The sequence below is a fragment of the Callithrix jacchus genome, chromosome 6 (genome assembly GCF_049354715.1).
Source record: "Callithrix jacchus isolate 240 chromosome 6, calJac240_pri, whole genome shotgun sequence".
Taxonomy (NCBI): domain Eukaryota; kingdom Metazoa; phylum Chordata; class Mammalia; order Primates; family Cebidae; genus Callithrix; species Callithrix jacchus.
In genome coordinates, this window is record NC_133507.1 from 69,665,755 (window position 1) to 69,684,313 (window position 18,559).

Below are 18,559 nucleotides of genomic sequence, written 5' to 3' on the forward strand. Positions count from 1 at the left end.
TCCTTTGGAGAAGCAGGTACATGGTATTGCAGGGTCATTAAGCACAAGGGCTTCAGAGGAAGCCCTGGATTCGGTCTTGATTCATATATTCACTCATAATGTGACCTTAGGCGAATCATTTCATCTCTCAAGTCTTCAATGTTTTCCTCTGTAAGTCTGGAATAACAATACCAATCACAAAGAGTGGTTTTAAGAATTGACTGAGTTAACGAATGAAAGCATTTGTACAACAATAGGGTGTGATTAGGGAGAGACCAGAGCACTGCAGGGGATGCAGAAAGTGAAGACTGAAGGAGAATCATATATTTGATCTCGTGAAAGGTTCACTGAAGATTATTATTGACAAAATTTACCATTAAGTTTATAAATAGCAAGTTCTTTTCTTGTGGCAATATTATATGCTTTCCATTTCCATTATAGCCCTAACTCTCTCAGTTTCTCTGTCCAGATAGTATCACCTTGTACACACATACATACATATACATGTGAAGATAAAAAGTCAATCATTTGATCAAACCATATTATAGAATAAAATGTTCTTTAGTAGGAAAGCAATTAGAGGTAAAAGGAAAGCATAGGATTTTTCAGATCTGGGTTAAAATCATAACTTTGGATAAACAATTACTCTCTTTGAGCTCAGTCTCATTACCAATAAATGTGTATAATAATATTTACCTCCTAGAGTAACTGTGAGAACCGAATGAACTCAGAACAAAACAGACATTCAAAACAAGTGTTAACTTTTTCTTCTTCTCATTAACACTTACTAATTTATCTCTAATTATTTTAATCTAGTGGTCCTCAACTTTTAGATCTCAGGAATCCCTTATACTTTTAAAAATTAAAAGCCCCAAGGGCTTTAGTTTATGTGCATTATATATACTCATAATCATCATACTAGAAAGTAAACATTTAAAAATAATTATCTATTGATTTATTTAATAATTATAAGAAACCCACTGCATATTACTGTAATATGTTTTTATAAAAAATAACTTTTCTGAAACAAAATAAAAATTAACAGGCTTTCTGTTCTAAAATGGAGTGGCACTGTTTTACATTTTTGTAAATCTCTTTAAACATCTGGTTTAATGGAAGACAACTGGATTCTCCTATCTGCTTCTGCATTTAATCTTTTGCCTTTTTAAAAAATTGAATTCCATGAAGAAAGTTAAACCTCATATAAACATATAGTTGGAAAAGGAAGAAGCATGTAACAGCTTTTTTCAATGACTGTGATCATTCTTCTTGGATATTACCTTCAAACTAAATAACAGGTGAAAGGTACTTTTAATGAGTAACCTGAAACAATATCAATGAATGTTTCATATGGTTGACATGAAAAGCCTTGTCTCTTTTCATTTTGGATGACTTTTTTTAACCAATGTGTAATTTTGTAATATGATGCTTTGTGCTTTGTAAAATATTGATTCATTGAGTTAGGCAGACCTTCCAGATTTCATGATACAATATCAAAAAAAAAATCACATTTGTTAATATCACTACCATTCTCATCAGACAAATCTTGAAGTATTGTGAGGTATTGTTAATCTCATGAGTAGCCAATACAATTTTTCCAAAATTTTAATTTTCTAGTTACCTCAAATTTTGTCATTGGCAACAAATACTAGCAATTGTTTGCCTTAAAATGACAGTCTCACTTTGTCAAATGGGTAGATTGCAAAAATTTTCTCCCATTCTGTAGGTTGTCTTTTTTTTTTTAGACATCCAAAATGCTTATTGATTCAGAGCATGTATACAGTAAGGTCTGTTGCCTCAAATACTTCCTCGATCATCGCAGATACATTTTCCCATTGCAAGATCAAGACCACATTCAATTCTGGGCATGGAGAGGTCGGTGACTCCATTCTTCAGACAGTGAGATAGTTTCTTTTGCTGTGCAGAAGCTCTTTCATTTAATTAGTTCCCATTTGTCAATTTTAGCTTTTACTGCCATTGCTTTTAGTGTTTTAGTCATGACATCTTTGCCCATGCCTATGTCCTGAATGGTATTGCCTAGGTTTTCTTCTAGGGTTTTTATGGTTTTAGGTCTTATGTTTAAATTTTAATCAACCTTGAGTTAATTTTTGTATAAGGTGTAAGGAAGGGGTCCCATTTCAGTTTTCTGCATATGGCTAGCTAGTTTTCTCAATGCCATTTATTAAGTAGAAAATCCTTTCCCCATTTTTTTGGCAGGTTTGTCAAAGATCAGATAATTGTAGATGTGTGGCATTATTTCTGAGGTCTCTATTCTGATCCATTGGTCTATATATGTTTTTGTACTGGTACCATGCTGTTTTGGATACTGTAGCCTTGTAGCTTAGTTTGAAGTCAGGTAGCATGATGCCTCCAGCTTTGTTCTTTTTGCTTAGGATTGTCTTAGTTATATGTGCTCTATTTTGGTTCCATATGAAATTTAAAGTCATTTTTTCCTAATTCTGTGAAGAAAGTCAATGGTAGCTTGATGGGAATAACATTGAATCTACAAATTACTTTGTGCAGTGTGGCCATTTTCACAATATTGATTCTTCCCATCCATGAGCATGGAATGTTTTTCCATTTGTTTGTGTCCTCTCTTGTTTCCTTGAGCAGTGATTTGTAGTTCTCCTTGAAGACATCCTTGACGTCCCTTGTAAATTGTATTCCTAGGTATTTTATTCTTTTTGCAGCAATTGTGAATGGGAGTTCATTCATGATTTGGCTCTCTGTTTGTCTATTATTGGTGGATAAGAATGCTTGTGATTTTTGCACATTGATTTTGTATCCTGAGACTTTGCTGAAGTTGCTTATCAGCTTAAGGAGATTTGGGGCTGAGATTATGGGGTTTTCTAAAAATACAATCACGTCATCTGCAAACAGAGACAATTTGACTTCCTCTCTTCCTTTTGAATATGCTTTATTTCTGTCTCTTGCCTGATTTCCCTGGCCACAGTTTCCAATACTATGTTGAATAGGAGTGGTGAGAGAGGGCATTCTTGTCTTGTGCCAGTTTTCAAAGGGAATGCTTCCAGCTTTTGCCCATTCAATATGATATTGGCTGTGGGTTTGTAATAAATAGCTCTTATTATTTTTAGTTATGTTCCATCAATAACCAGTTTATTGAGAATTTTTAGCATGAAGAGTTGTTGAATTTTGTTGAAGGCCTTCTCAGTATCTATTGAGATAATCATGTGGTTTTTGTCGCTGGTTCTGTTTATGTGATGGATTATGTTTATCGATTTGTGTATGTTGAACATCCTTGCATCCCAGGGATGAATCTGACTTGATTGTGGTGGATAAGCTTTTGGATGTGCTGCTGGATTCAGTTTACCAGTGTTTTATTGGGGATTTTCACATCAATGTTAATCAAGGATATTGGCCTGAAATTTTCTTTTTTTGTTGTGTCTCTGACAGGTTTTGGTATAAGGATGATGCTGGCCTCATAAAACGAGTTAGGGAGGAGTTCCTCTTTTTCTGTTGTTTGGAATAGTTTCAGAAGGAATAATACCAGCTCCTCTTTTTACCTCTGATAGAATTTGACTGTTAACCAAATTCTGGCAGAATTTGGAATAGTTTCAGAAGGAATGGTACCAGCTCCTCTTTTTAACCTCTGGTAGAATTTGGCTGTTAACCTGTCTGGTCCTGGGCTTGTTTTGATTGGTAGGCTAATAATTACTGCCTCAATTTCAGAATTGTTATTGGTCTGTTCATGGATTCAACTTTTTCTTGGTTTAGTTATGGGAGGGTGTATGTGTCCAGGAGTTTATCCATTTTTTCTAGATTTTCTAGTTTATTTGTGTAGAGGTGTTCATAGTATTCTCTGATGGTAGTTTGTATTTCTGTGGGATCAGTGGTGATATCTCCTTTATCACTTTTTATTGTGTTTATTTAATTCTTCTCTCTTTTCTTCTTTATTAGTCTGCTAGCGGTCTATCTCTATTTTGTTAAGCTTTTCAAAAGACCAGCTCCTGGATTCATGGATTTTTTAAGAGTTTTTCATGTCTCTATTTCCTTAATTCTGCTCTGATCTTAGTTATTTCCTGTATTCTGCTTGCTTTTGAATTTGTTTGCTCTTGCTTCTCTAGTTCTTTTAATTGTGATATTAGGGTATTGGTTTTAGATCTTCCCTGCTTTCTCCTGTGGGCATTTAGTGTATAAATTTCCCTCTAAACATTGCTGTAGCTGTGTCCCAGAGATTCTGGTATTTGTGTCTTTGTTCTCATTGGTTTCAAAAAACTTATTTCTGCCTTCACTTTGTTATTTACCCAGTAGTCATTCAGGAGCAGGTAGTTCAGTTTCCATGTCATTGTGCAGTTTTGAGTGAGTTTCTTAATCCTGAATTCTAATCTGATTGCACTATGGTTTGAGAGACTGCTATGCTTTCCATTCTTTTGCATTTGCATTTGTTTTACTTTCAATTATGTGGTAAGTTTTAGAATAATGTGGTGCTAAGAAGAATGTACATTCTATTGATTGGGGTGGAGAGTTCCATAGATGTATATCTATTAGGTCCAAATGCTCCAGAGCTGAGTTCAAGTACTGAATATCTTTGTTAATTTTCTCTCTTGTTGATCTAATATTGACAGTGGGGTGTTAAAGTTTCCCATTATTACTGCGTTGAAGTTTAAGTCTCTTTGTAGGTCTCTAAGAGCTTGCTTCATGAATCTGGGTGCTCCTGTATTGGGTGCATATATATTTAGGATAGTTAGTTCTTCTTGTTGCATTGATCCCTTTACCATTATGTAATCCCCTTCTTTGTCTTTTTTGATCTTTGTTCATTGAAACTCTGTTTTATCAGAGACTAGGATTGCAATCCTTGCTTTTTTTTTTCGTTCCTTTTGCTTGGTACATCTTTCTCCATCCCTTTATTTTGAGCCTATGTGTGTCTTTGCACGTGAGATGGGTCTCCTGAATACAGCAAATCAATGGGTCTTCACTCTTTATCTAATTTGCTAGTCTGTGTATTTTAATTGGGGACATTTAGCCCATTTACATTTAAGTTTAATGTTGTTATGTGTGAATTTGATACTGTTGCTATGATGTTAGCTGGTTATTTTGCCCATTAATTAATGCAGTTTCTTCATAGTGTCGATGATCTTTATAATTTGGTATGTTTTTATAGTGGCTGGTACTGGTTTTTCCTTTCCAAATTTAGTGCTTTCTACAGGAGCTCTTGTAAGGCAGACCCAGTGGTGACAAAATCTCTCAGCAGTTTCTTTCCTGTAAAGGATTTTATTTCTCCTTCCTTTACGAAGCTCAGTTTGGCTGGATATGAAATTTCTGGCTTGAAAATTTTTTTCTTTAAGAATGTTGAATATTGGCCCCCACTCTATTCTGGCTTATAGGTTTTTGCAGAGAGATCTGCTGTTAGTCTGATTGGCTTCCCTTTGTGGGTAACCCAATTTTTCTCTCTGGCTACCCTTAACATTTTTTCCTTCATTTCAACCTTGGTGAATCTGACAATTATGTGTCTTGGGGTTGCTCTTCTTGTGGAGTATCTTTGTTGTGTTCTCTATATTTCCTGAATTTGAATGTTGGCCTGTCTTGCTAGGTTGGGGAAGTTCTCCTGGATAATATCCTGAAGAATTTTTTCCAACTTGGTTCCATTCGCCCAGTCATGTTCAGGTACAACAATCAAACATAAATTTGGTCTTTTCACATAGTTCCATATTTCTTGGAGGCTTTGTTCTTTCCTTTTCATTCTTTTTTTTTCTAATCTTGTCTTCACACTTTATTTCATATGTTGCTCTTTGATCTCTGATATCTTCTCTTCTGCTTGATTGATTCAGCTATTGATACTTGTGTATGATTCATGATGTTCTCGTGCTGTGTTTTTCAGCTCCATCAGGGCATTTATGTTCTTCTCTAAACTGGTTATACAGGTTCTTAGCTTCCATGCATTAGGTTAGAACATGCTCCTTTAGCTTGGAGGAGTTTGTTATTACCCACCTTCTGAAACCTACTTCAGTCAATTCACCAAAGTCATTCTCCATCCAGTTTTGTTCCCTTGCTGGCAAGGTGTTATGATCCTTTGGAGGAGAAGAGGCATTCTGATTTTTGGAATTTTCAGCCTTTTTGCACTGTTTTTTCCTCATCTTCATGGATTTATCTACCTTTGGTCTTTGATGTTGATGACCATGGGATGGGGTTTTTTGATGTTGATGCTATTCATTTCTGGTTGTTAGTTTTCCTTCTAACAGTCAGGCCCCTCTGTTGCAAGTCTGCCAAAGTTTGCTGGAGGTCCACTTCAAACCCTATTTGCCTGGGTATCATGAGTGGAGGCTGCAGAACAGCAAAAATTGCTGCCTGTCCCTTTCTCTGGAAGCTTTGTCCCAGAGGGGCACCTGCCGGATGGCAGCTGGAGCTCTCCTGCATGAGGTGTCTGTTGACATCTGCTGGGCAGTGTCTCCCAGTCAGGAGGCACGGGGGTCAGAGACCCACTTTAGGAGGCAGTCTGTCCCTTAGCAGAGCCCTAGTGCTGTGCTGGGAGATCCATTGCTCTCTTCAGTGCCAGAAGGCTGGAATGTTTAAGTCTGCTGAAGCTGCACCCACAGCTGCCCCTTCCCTGAGGTGCTCTGTCCCAGGGAGATGGGAGTTTTATCTATAAGCCCCTGACTGGGGCTACTGCCTTTCTTTCAGAGATAGAGAGGAGAAATCTAGAGAGGCAGTGTGACTGCAGAGACTTTGCCGAGCTGTGGTGGGCTCTGCCAGTTTGAACTGCCCAGTGGCTTTGTTTATACTCTGAGGGGAAAACCGCCTAACCAAGCTTCAGTAATGGTGGATGCCACTGCCCCCCACCCTCCTTCACTGCTCAAGCATCCCAGTCAACTTCAGACTGCTATGCAGGTAGCAAGAATTTCAAGCCAGTGGATCTTAGTCTGGTGGGATCCAAGGGGATGGGATCCATTGAGCTAGACCACATGGCTCCCTGTCTTCAGCACCTTTCCAGGGGAGTAAAGGGTGCTGTCTCACTGGTGTTCCAGGCACCACTGGGGCATGAAAAAAAAAACCCTGGCATTTGAGTCCAGCCTGGGCAACATAGAGTCCAAGGTTCTATAAAAAGAAAGAAAATCCACCTCTTTAATCTCATCTCTAATGCTTTTTGGAGTAGCTTTTTAATTTTCATTGGATGGAGAGTCACTAAAAATTTATTTCACCCTGTTGAGAATGCTGAAGTAATTTTTATTTTTGAAAATAATGTCCTTTGCTTTTGTCTAAGATACAGCAACAATAAATGTTTTCTTTATTTTCATATGTATAAGTGAGTAAAATGTACATTTAAAACTATTTAATTGCACAAAAGTTAAAGTTTCTTCCTCTATTAAACATTTTGAAAGAATTTTTTAAATTTTCATTTGTTTATTTTTTTGAAACAGAGTTTCACTCTTGTTGCCCAGGCTGGAGTGCAGTGGCACGATCTTGGCTCACTGCAACTTCTGCCTCCCAGATTTAAGCAATTCTCCTGCCTCAACCTCCCAAGTAGCTGGGACTACAGGCGTATGCTACCATGCCTGACTAATTTTTTTTTTTTTTTTGTATTTTTAGTAGAGACAAGGTTTTACCATGTTGGTCAGGCTGGTCTCAAATGCCTGACCTCAAGTGATCCACCTGTCTTGGCCTCCCTAAGTGCTGGGATTACAGGCATGAGCCACTGTGCCCAGCTGAGGGATGTTTTTAAACATTATTTCATGTATAATGTGGTGTTTTTGTTTTGAATTTACACCAATAGTGAGTTTATTATAGTTTTGCAAAAGAGGAAGCTGAAGCATGAAATGCTGAAATGGGCCGGGCTCAGTGGCTCTTGCCTGTAATCCCAGCACTTGGCAAGCGAAGATGGGCAGATCACCTGAGATCAAGAGTTTGAGAGCAGCCTGGCCAACACAGTGTAACCCCATCTCTACTAAAAATACAGAAAAAAAATTAGCCAGACGTGGTGGCACATGCCTGTTATCCCAGATACTTGGGAGGCTGTGGCAAGAGAATCGCTTGAACCCAAGAGACAGACGTTGCAGTGAGCCAAGGTCGCACCACCACACTCCAGCCTAGGCAACAGAATGAGACTCCATCTCAAAGAATAAAAAAGAAATGCTAGAATGGATTTTCTCTATGTTCATACACATAAACATATGTGAGCATATGGTATATAGTTTCTTATTGCAAAGGTAATAAGCCCATGTGAAAATAGAGACAAAAGTAAGAAATGGAAATAATTTATAACTTCACTCAGGAAAAGATGACATTAATGCTTTGGTATATGTCATTATATTCTTATTCTGTAAATATTTATTTAAAATTTTAACAAAAATTTGAAGTAATACGTCTGTATATTGTGATTCATAACTATTTTGCATTTTAAATGCAAATTCTCTTGTTATCTAGGGATTCAAAATCAAGTAATTTGGTGAGAGGTACTTACTTCTTTTGATTGCTAGGCTAAGAAAGTAACAAGAAAATATGAGTCTTTATTAGAAAATGAACTCTTACCTGTAATCCTAGCACTTTGCAAGGCCAAGGTGGGCAGAATGCTTGAGCTCAGGAGTTTGTGACCAGCTTGGGCAACATAGTGAAACCTTGTCTCTACAAAAAATAAAAAAAAGTAGCTGGTATGGTGGTGTACACCTGTAGTCCCAGCTACTCTGGAGGCTGAGGTGAGAGAATTGCTTGAGCATGGGAGGCGGGGGTTTCGGTGAGCAGAGATTGTGTCACCAAAACTGCATTCCAGCCTGGGCAACAGAAGAAGACCCTGTCTCCAGAAAAAGAGAGAGAGAGAGAGAGAGAAGAAAATGAACTCTGATCAAAACAGGGACACTCAAAATTCCCTTGCATGGTCCATCTCTGACATTCTTCTGTGCTGTAGCTCTCCCATCACTTGAATTTCTTTAGTGAATTAAATTAAAATTTCATTCCACTTTCCAAAGGCATAAGTTCTAGTGAAATCTACATAGCAGATAATTCTAACCAACAGAGACATGAATCTCTCACAAAAAGATAGGACTGCTACTTCAGTAGATCCAGTAGATGCTCAAATGTCATTTCAGGCATTTTTGTAAACCAGCAGCCCCAAATAAGAGATTAAACAATTTCCAAGATACTTAGGTTTCAGGGACAATGGTGTACCTAACATGATTACATACTTTTTATCTCACATAATCGTCATGGCAACTTTGTGAAATAGGTATTATGCTCATTCCCATTTTATGGAGAAGGACACTGAGGCCAGTGGTATTGAGCAACTTGCCCAAAGATAGATAACTGGCTGGGCGCTGTGGCGCATGCTTGTACTCTCAGCACTTTGGGAGGCCCAGGTGGGTGCATCACTAGAGGTCAGGAGTTCGAGACCAGTCTGGCCAACATGTTAAAACCCCACCTCTACTAAAAATACAAACTTTGCTGGTTATGGTGGCATGTACCCATAATCCCAGCTACTCGGGAGGCTGAGGCAGGAATATTGCTTGAACCCGGAGGCAGAGGTTGCAGTGAGCTGAGATCATGCCACTGCACTCCAGCCTGGGCAACAGAGTGAGACTCCAACTAAAAAATAAAAAGATAACTGTTCACTCTTTTTATTCTAAATCCAAAGCGTTTTCTACCACCCACAGCTACTTCAATCACTATAAGGGCAATTAAGTAAGACTAATGCTACATTATTGTCATTTAACAAGTTAAATATTTTGAAAAAAAACAGACTCTTATCTTATATCACACTTTAAAATGCATTTTATATTTGAAGGTGGGAAGAAATTTGACCACATCGAAGGTTTTAAGATATATATCCAAAAACATCATGAATGAAATTAAAAGACAAACTACAAAGAAAAAAGATTACTATTTTTAAGATGGTTCTTTAAATTAGGATAAGAAATTTAGCAAAGGTTATCAGCTGGCAATTAACAATAGAAGAAATACAAGATGTCAATAAATAGAAAGAAGCACTCAGTCTTAACATAATAAAATGAAAATTAAAACTTTTAGATGCCGTTTTTTGCTAATCAACTAGTATAGGTTTTTTTTTTTTAATAATGTAATGCCATATACTAATACCAGAGATGGCAATGGATACAAACTTTTTGGAAGAGTTTGCTAAATTTAGTCAAAAGATAACCCAGTGACTCCCTATCAAAAAATTTATTTTAAGTAAGGATATGGAATAGTTTGTAAACATGTATATAGAAGAATCACTACATTATTTAATTCCAAAAAAAATTTCAAAATAAATGCTCAGCAATAGAAAGATGATCAAATAAACTATGATTCATCTCACAGCAATTACAATCTATGTCTTTGATTCTTTCCTTTACACTTTCATATAAAACCCCAATTTTCTTCAATTAACCTGCCTTATTATTTTAAACAGGAAAAAACATTATTCTAGGGATATCATTAGCCAAATCCATTATCTGTACTTAGGTCTGTTCTAGACTGTGTGAAGTGATTTATGTAAGAAATGACACGATGTTTATTATGCATTTACTCTGAAAAGCTCATCATGCTATATGCTTTGCATATTTTATCTCATTCAAGCCTCACGGCAACCCTGCTAGGTAAATACAGTCTATGGTCAGCATTTTAGAGTTTCATTGAAACATAATTCACAGTATTAAAAATAAGAGAATATGATTGCCATATTCACTTAAATATAATAATTAAAGTTAAACATAATAATTAGGAAGGGAAATATAAAAATTACCCAGAAGCAACAGACTGGCCCCTGGACCCAATAGACTAAGTGACACAGCTGAAAGGACAGACAGCCTAGTGGGCTAGGGCAGGACAGAGAAGGGGGTATCACAGAGGCCAGTGTGGGCCACATCCATCCAAGAGCCTCAGCCAACACACTTTCAGAGCTTCCAGTCCCTTTGCCTGTGAGATCTTTTCAAATTTGTATTAGCTGAGGAAGTGGCCCACAGATGGGGGAGGGGCCAGATGTGACCAAGAACATCCATCCTGGGGTGATCGTCTTGGGACATCTTGTGCTGTGCCATTCAGTGCTGGGGTCCCCCAGCTCCCCTTGTTCTGAAGCCTGGGGACACATCCAAACTTTACCTGCTTTCCGGGAAAGTTTACTGATTAGAAGAAAATGATGGTACCCACAGGTACCAGCATTCCGGCCCCAGTGAGAGCATCCTTACTCAATGTTAAAGAATACATGATCATTCTGATCTATCTGTACACACAGTCAATTCTCATTATTCATGGTAGTCATGTTCCTTAAACTTGCCCCAAGCATTGAATTATTGAATATTGAATCATTGCTCCTAAGGGAAATATAGGGTTAGGTTCCTGCAAGCTTCTGGCTATTACATTTTCATCAACAATCACTGCACAACCTTATTTTATGTGTGCTTCTGTTTAAAGACACCACATGTAATAGATATCATCAAATTGTAAACACTGAACTCCAGACAAAGGCACTATAACTCATTCCTGAGTGAAGCTTTTGTCTCACACAGCTTATTTTCTCCATGAGACACATCACAGACGTCTCACACTTAGGAACACTAAACAGCATTTCAGCATTGTGATTGGGGGCTATTTTAAACAGAGAAACCATCCATGAAAAGCACAAAAATGAAAGAATGGTGGCACTAAGTAAAGTGTGAAAAGGGCACTGCCTTAGAGTTGGAGGCCTGAAATAAGAGGGCAGAACACCACCTTGTTTGATTCCAGTAGAGAATGTTCACAATAGGGAAATACTGTTTTGGGGTCTTTGGTTTTGTTTTGCCTGACTACACATGTCCACGAATGACTCAGAAAACACTGCAAGTATTAATTAGGGAGTTACAAATAAATTTCAGCAAGTAGGTGAATTCACATTTATAGAATCTGTGAATAATGAAGATCAACTGTATATCTCAGGCAGAAGAACGTGATGGACTAAATCCTTGCACTGAAAAATGCACCTTCTTGTGCTGACAAGATAGGCTACTGGACCTGCAGAGCCAAGGCCCAGGTTCCACATGAGCCAGTATTAAGAATCAACCAACTCTTCCCCAGGCAGTGCATCACTCCCTCAGCAGGGGCTATGCCTTTTTGTGTCTTTGCACTTCTACACCAATGATTCTTAAACTTTAGAATGCATCCAGAAGATTTGGTACAACACAGATCACTGAGCCCACCCCCAGCATTGCTAATTCAGCAGATCTTGGGTAACGATTCAGATTTTGCATTTCTAACAATGTGCCAGGTGATGCTCATGATGCTTGCCCAGGGACCTCAGTAGGAGAACCTCTCCTGTAAACAGTCATCCTCATTTTAAAATCCAAAAGTCAGAAGTGTTGAGTAACTTGCCCAAAGTTTCATGCACAGCTGGAAACTTGCTTTCAAAATAAGACATGGCTGAATTAATGATCAGCCCTTTGTGTTTTACTGTAATATCTTTGGTGCAGATTTCGTCCTAACATGGCACTTTAAGTAGTGGTTTTATTTCTGGGCTGGCCTATTCAATCAAGTAGAGTTGGACTCTCAAACCAAGAATGCTGCTGCAATTGTTGGGCCCTTGGCAGGCAGGTCTGAGAGTAAAGGAGGAAAAAGAAAATTTCCCCTCTTGTCTTGCTATAGGGTGATTCATATTTGATGACAGGCTAAGATATCAGAATACAAAAGAATTGTCATTGTGCAAACTTAGTGGTAAATTTTGGTTGGGAGCCCACAGAAGGTAGCACACACACACACACACACACACACACACACAGGAGTCTGATCACCTGATTATGTTTTCTGAGTTTGAGCCAGTGCAAGACACACAATAAGTTCTAAATAAGTGTTAGCTAATATGGTCAACACAGAAAGGGTGGGAGATGATGTCAACAACCTTAACAGTGAGATTCACAGCTGACTTACAGAGTCAGGTCCTTTAGAAAAACTAATCTTCATTTAAGGGAATGTTGCTAAGCTGTCAGATCCATTAATTGTGTATGACATCATATCTCATCAATAATATTTTCACCTCTTACTTTTGCAGTAGTATTCCATACTTCTGTTTACCGACATTTGGATTCAAGCACATTTTGCCATTGACAAATAATGCTGAAAGATTCAATGAAATTGTGAAGAATCAGAAAATTTCTGCTAATATCGACACACCTGAAGGTGGATTTGATGCAATTATGCAAGCTGCTGTGTGTAAGGTATGCTGAAGGGAGTGCTGTTTCACACTGTTAACATAAAGTTAATCTCTTATTAATAATTCTACTTCAAAGGATTAGCTAATTTCCTTTCCTTTAATGTCTAAATGTCTATATTTTTTTCTTAAAATGCACATTTTTTGCCAAATATTTAATTAAATTATGCTGACATGGGGACTCTTCTTTATATCTTATATTTCAATAATCTAAGAAAATTGTTGTGTTGGCAAAATTTAGTTGAAACAATAGCCATGTATGATTAATTTTTCAAAGATCAAGATCAGATTCGTTTTTGAATTAACCATGATGAAAAAAATCAAGGGTAGAACATTTATTTTAAAAACTTAACATGCTCTGAATCAGTATATATCCGTGCATATGACTACATAGCTATTCTTTTGAACCAACAAAATAAGCTTCAGAAGTTTGCTGTCTCTACAACATCACAGGAACACTACTCCTCCTTGACTATCTGACAAGTTTCCACAAGAATGATTCCCCTGTCTTTAGGCAACAACCCTTCGTGGAAAATATCAGGAAATAAACAGGGTCGAATCCCCTAGAAGGTGGGAGGGCCAAGGAATTAGAGTAGGAAGGAAAGGGATAAGGAGGGATGGAACAGCCAGGATGCGTTTTTACCCAATTAGTTCCTGGACTAATATTAATTAAAGGGGAGGGCTTTGCTAAACACCAGCAACAGACAATTATAATTAGCAGGACCTTGGGGCCATACTTTCATAAGCAATTCTTATCCTTGTATTAGGTTTATTATTTTTGGGTGATATCATTAGAAAGAGAAATATGTGCCTAAATGTTGGGTGACATTTTAATGAAACAGGTTTACTTTGAGCCCCTTTAACATTTCATTTTGATGAGTTTTGCTTCAATTTGGATTTGGGATCATCTGTGACCTCCTCTGCTCAATTTTTTGGGTGAATTGAGAGCTGGATAGTAAAAATAATTTAACTACGTAAAAGTCAAGATCAACTGAATACTGACTGCAGTGGAGCTATTTTTCTGAAGCATAAGTCATACAAAAATGTTATCCAGGAAAAAGCAAATGTCACAGAATTTCATGTGTTTAATACATTAATATTATGGATTCACAATAGATAAAAAAGCTAAAATAGACTAGCAATATTTTTTATAATCTAAATGTGTCCAAGCATAATTGATCCACACTCAATAAATGCCTGCCTCCCTCCAATAACCACAAATGTTTCTTCCCCACTGTAGGAAAAAATTGGCTGGCGGAATGACTCCCTCCACCTCCTGGTCTTTGTAAGTGATGCTGATTCTCATTTTGGAATGGACAGCAAACTAGCAGGCATCGTCATTCCTAATGATGGGCTCTGTCACTTGGACAGCAAGAATGAATACTCCATGTCAACTCTCTTGGTGTGTAACCTGCACTCTATACTGTTTTCAGGGCTATAAGTAGGAGCATGAAGCAACCACTGGTGTAAAAGCAGTGCTCATTTTCTAATTTGAGATTAGCAAGCTGCCCCAGCTCAATTCACCACACCATCATTAGAGTCTCCCACAGGATCATAGGTGGGTGGTAGGCCATGTGGCAAGATGGATCTGCTATGAATTGCATGATCTCAGAACCTCCCTAATTTCTAAAAACACCTGGTGCTGGTGAAGCAATACAGGCAGCTCATTCTGTTCTCAGCCACAGCCTCAGAAAGGAGGGACCCAGACCAAAACAGTAACAACGTAGGATTTACTGTGAATGACAGTCGCTGAATCATGCATGCTTTCATATTCCATGGGTAACAACTAGTCAGGTATGGCTTGGTTGGTGCTTATTAACTTTTGGCTTATTTTTTGTCATTTATAAAATACTAGTGACATTCAAAGAAAACAACTGACTTTTGTAAAAGTCAAAATTTCAGAGCCCTTTGGACATGCGTGCTCTCCTCAATAGACCGCTATGTATCCAACTGCTTTTCCTGAACAGACCATGAGGCTGCCACGCTTGTGCACATGTTATTCCCTCTGCCTGGAATATCCTTCCCTCCTAGGCTGCTGAGAAACTCTTCATTATCCTTGAAACACCAGCTCAGTCATTACTGCCCCCAGAGAGCCTTCCTTGACCTCTGCTAGGCTCTGAAGCAATCGTCTTTCCCTCTAGTCACATACACGGATGAATTTTTATGAATCTCAATATAGAAATATGTGTTCTTACATCTGTCTGTCTTTCTTGCACAATCCTCAGGACCAGGCCTGGTTTATTATCTCTGTTTCCTGATAGCACAGTGCCTAGAACACAGTGGGTGCCAACTAATGTATGAAATAGATTTGACTTCTGAAGCAGCAATCTTGGATTGTCATATTGTCCCCATTTAACACTTGGGGAAATATGGTACAGAGAATTTAAGAGGCTTCTTAGAACAATGCTGTAGAGGTGTACGTGGGGGAGAAAGAGAGAGGGAGGGGAGACAGGAACCTAGAATTCTAATGTCAATTGGGAAAACTATTCTCCAAAAACTCTTAATGGTTCATTACTCACTACTATTCCTTGACCTAAATTTCTGCATTTCAACATGAATGTTTTCCCCTAAACTTTGACCAGTAGTAGTCCCCAAATGTGTATATTCTTTAGTCACATACTCTGCCTTCTCATATTACAGTATCAGTGAGGATAGCCACATGTTGTCTTTTAGTCAGTGAGGGGCAAGAAACTGGGATCCCTTTTCTATTACCCTTTCCTTGTAACTTTTCGAAAGCTCCACAAATAACTCCATTTTGAATGAGGGAAGATCATAGAAGCTAACACTACCTCTTGCCTAATATGACCTTCTCATCTAATAAATGTTCAAATCCTTCTTTCTGAATAAGTTGCTACAAATGCACAGAAGGCAGAGACCATATCTGTGCCTGCCTGCAACATAGTCCCCCAGGTCCTCTGAGCACTTCTTATGTACTCAAAACTGAAGCCAGATTCCTCAGACCAAAAAATAATACAAGGTGGTTCCTGGCCTTGAACTTACAATATGGTTGTGGGAATTAAACCAACAGATCTGATTCAAATAGAAAACCAACTTTGCTCACCTACAAAGCACGATGTGGTATGATCTGGCTATACACGCACAGCAGCTGAAGGGTGAGGGAACATGCGGAGATAAAAAGGGACTGGCACTGGAGGGATTTAGGCTTCAGGGTAACGGATGTTTGGACAGTTGAAAAGCAGAGGAAATGGATACTATTTTGTATCTCTGTTAATAAAAATCCAAATGTGATGGAAAGTACATATGGCATAGCCATTTGCAGTTGGGTAATTTATTGGAGTATTTTAGGCAAAACTAGACTTTTCTCTCAACTTGAACCTTGTACGTAAAGAAGACTTTAGATGAAAATACTCCAGTAATACTGAGAATATGTGAATATTCCATCTGAGTGTACAGAAGGGCTTATTTATCAGTGTTCCCCCATTTGGTTGACCTCTGTCATAATTAACATATTCTTACTTTGTGAATTAAGTGAGGTAATAATGTAGTACCTCTCTTGACTTTCCTCTTTGTACATTACTCACATTTCGATTCATATAATGGGCAAATGCACATCATGTTTTCTAAAACTGAAAAGTAAAATTTTCATATTCAAATTTAAAAATTAAGCTTCTTTTGTTTTTTAGAAAGTACTCATATCCCTTGGGAATGAATATGCCAATGGAACAGAAGTACAATGTAGTTTTCAATTGTCCTGTAAAAATACTGTAGGATTTCATACAACCAACTTGTGATATTAAAAAGGCAGTAAAACCAAACCCAGGGATTAGTACAGGAATGTCATAGTATGTCATACCTCAGCAACCCTCATTCTACTTCATCCAATTCCAATAAGTGTTTCAGAGCTACAAGAGTCATCTCAGTCACTTATATCACAGTCAAACAACCCCTCCCTCGATGGTAACATTCCTAGCCTACTGTTAGGTGTCACTTAGAAGGAGAAGAAATGTTTCTCTACACTTGAAAACATGACACACTATTAGCCTTTAAATAAATTTCAAATGGTCTTCTTAGAAGTGGCAGAGTGTGATACACCACATCAACAGGAACTGACTCTTAGGAATTTATTGGATTATAAAATTTAGAAAAGGATTATTAAACCAAGTGAATAATGCTAATTGTGTATTTGTTTACTTAGAGTGATAGAACTATAATGCCTGTGAACATTAAAATGCCAAACTCAGAAAGATATCCTTGAAATAAATATTCCTTTCTTTACATTATTTTATTGAGATGACACAAAATTATATATGTTAATTTTAGGAATATCCAACAATTGGACAACTCATTGATAAACTGGTACAAAACAACGTGTTATTGATCTTCGCTGTAACCCAAGAACAAGTTCGTTTATATGAGGTAAGCAAAAATAACTTGGGAAATTCCTTCAAAGAGATTATGTGACATGAAACTTTAACTCTGTGAGTTTAACACATGGGAAGGCCATTAGATAATCATTAACACACACCAACTGTACTGGGCGCTTGGCTAAGTGGACTCATTTACTGTTTTCAATTTAAATTGTAAATACTGAACACTGAGGTTCAGTAGGGCATGGGGGGCAGATAAGGTGGGATGAGAAAGACCAAGTTAAGGAAATGAAACAAATATGCTGGAGGAGAGTGCCAATAAATATAGGACCACTACCTATAAGAAAATGTATTCTCTCTCCCCTTGAATTAGTTCATCTGATGAGGGAATTAACAGAGAACAGAGAAAATCTTAAAAGTGGGAGGAGAATTGACTTCACCTTCTTTGGCATTTGCGAATTAGACACACAGAAAAGACACACACAGCGACACAAGCTATTGAGAAGTGGAAAGTTAAAGGAAAAAAAAAAAAACTTGTTATATGGGGCCAAAAGATAATTTATCCCTTAAACCAGCTGGATTTGCAGCGCAAGTGTTTGAATGGAAGCACCAGCTGCAAAAAGGGAATGGTTTCATTAGATGAAGTGCTGCCCCTAAACCACTGTGCAAACTGCAAAAAATACAATACATGCACATGCAAAAGATTTCTGTGGTTTTTTTTCCCAGCCTAAGAAAAATAATATGTCAAAATACCCTGAGTTGATTTACTCCTGATCTGCAGTTTTACAGAGAAATAAGGAGTCTTTAGCAGGGGCTCTGAAAAAAATGCAGAGAAATTAAATAGTCTGTGCCTTCTGTGCAGAAGCGTCAAATGCTCCTCAATTCAGGGTTTGATCTCTCATTCCTTTTGAAAGAACCTCTTAGCTTGGTTGGTGACTTCACAGGGCTCCTGAAACTCTGAGATTATGTCACAGAAGGCTTTGATTAAATGCCACTCACTACTAAGGACGGTACACCCCCATGAACTTGCATCAGGTTCTGTAGAAAGGATCCAGCAGGAGATGCTATCTTGCATTTTGAATGAGAGGAGGGTATTGTACTCCCAGGTGAGACTGCCTTCTGCTGCAGACCA

General features: G+C 37.9%; 1 protein-coding gene across 5 annotated transcripts in view; it reads left to right on the top strand.

The window, feature by feature from the left end:
* The window catches only part of ITGB6 (integrin subunit beta 6), a 78,712-nt gene that overhangs the window by 8,952 nt on the left and 51,201 nt on the right, over positions 1–18,559 (top strand). For all 5 annotated transcript variants that reach the window (XR_013518907.1, XM_054257591.2, XM_035304709.3 and 2 more), the window contains 3 exons: positions 12,941–13,106; positions 14,340–14,501; positions 17,381–17,476. Coding sequence is in view for 4 of the 5 variants with exons in the window: in XM_054257591.2 (XP_054113566.1) it covers positions 12,941–13,106; positions 14,340–14,501; positions 17,381–17,476 (424 nt within the window). In the remaining variant the exon portion in view is untranslated. The remainder of the gene's footprint in view (positions 1–12,940; positions 13,107–14,339; positions 14,502–17,380; positions 17,477–18,559) is intronic.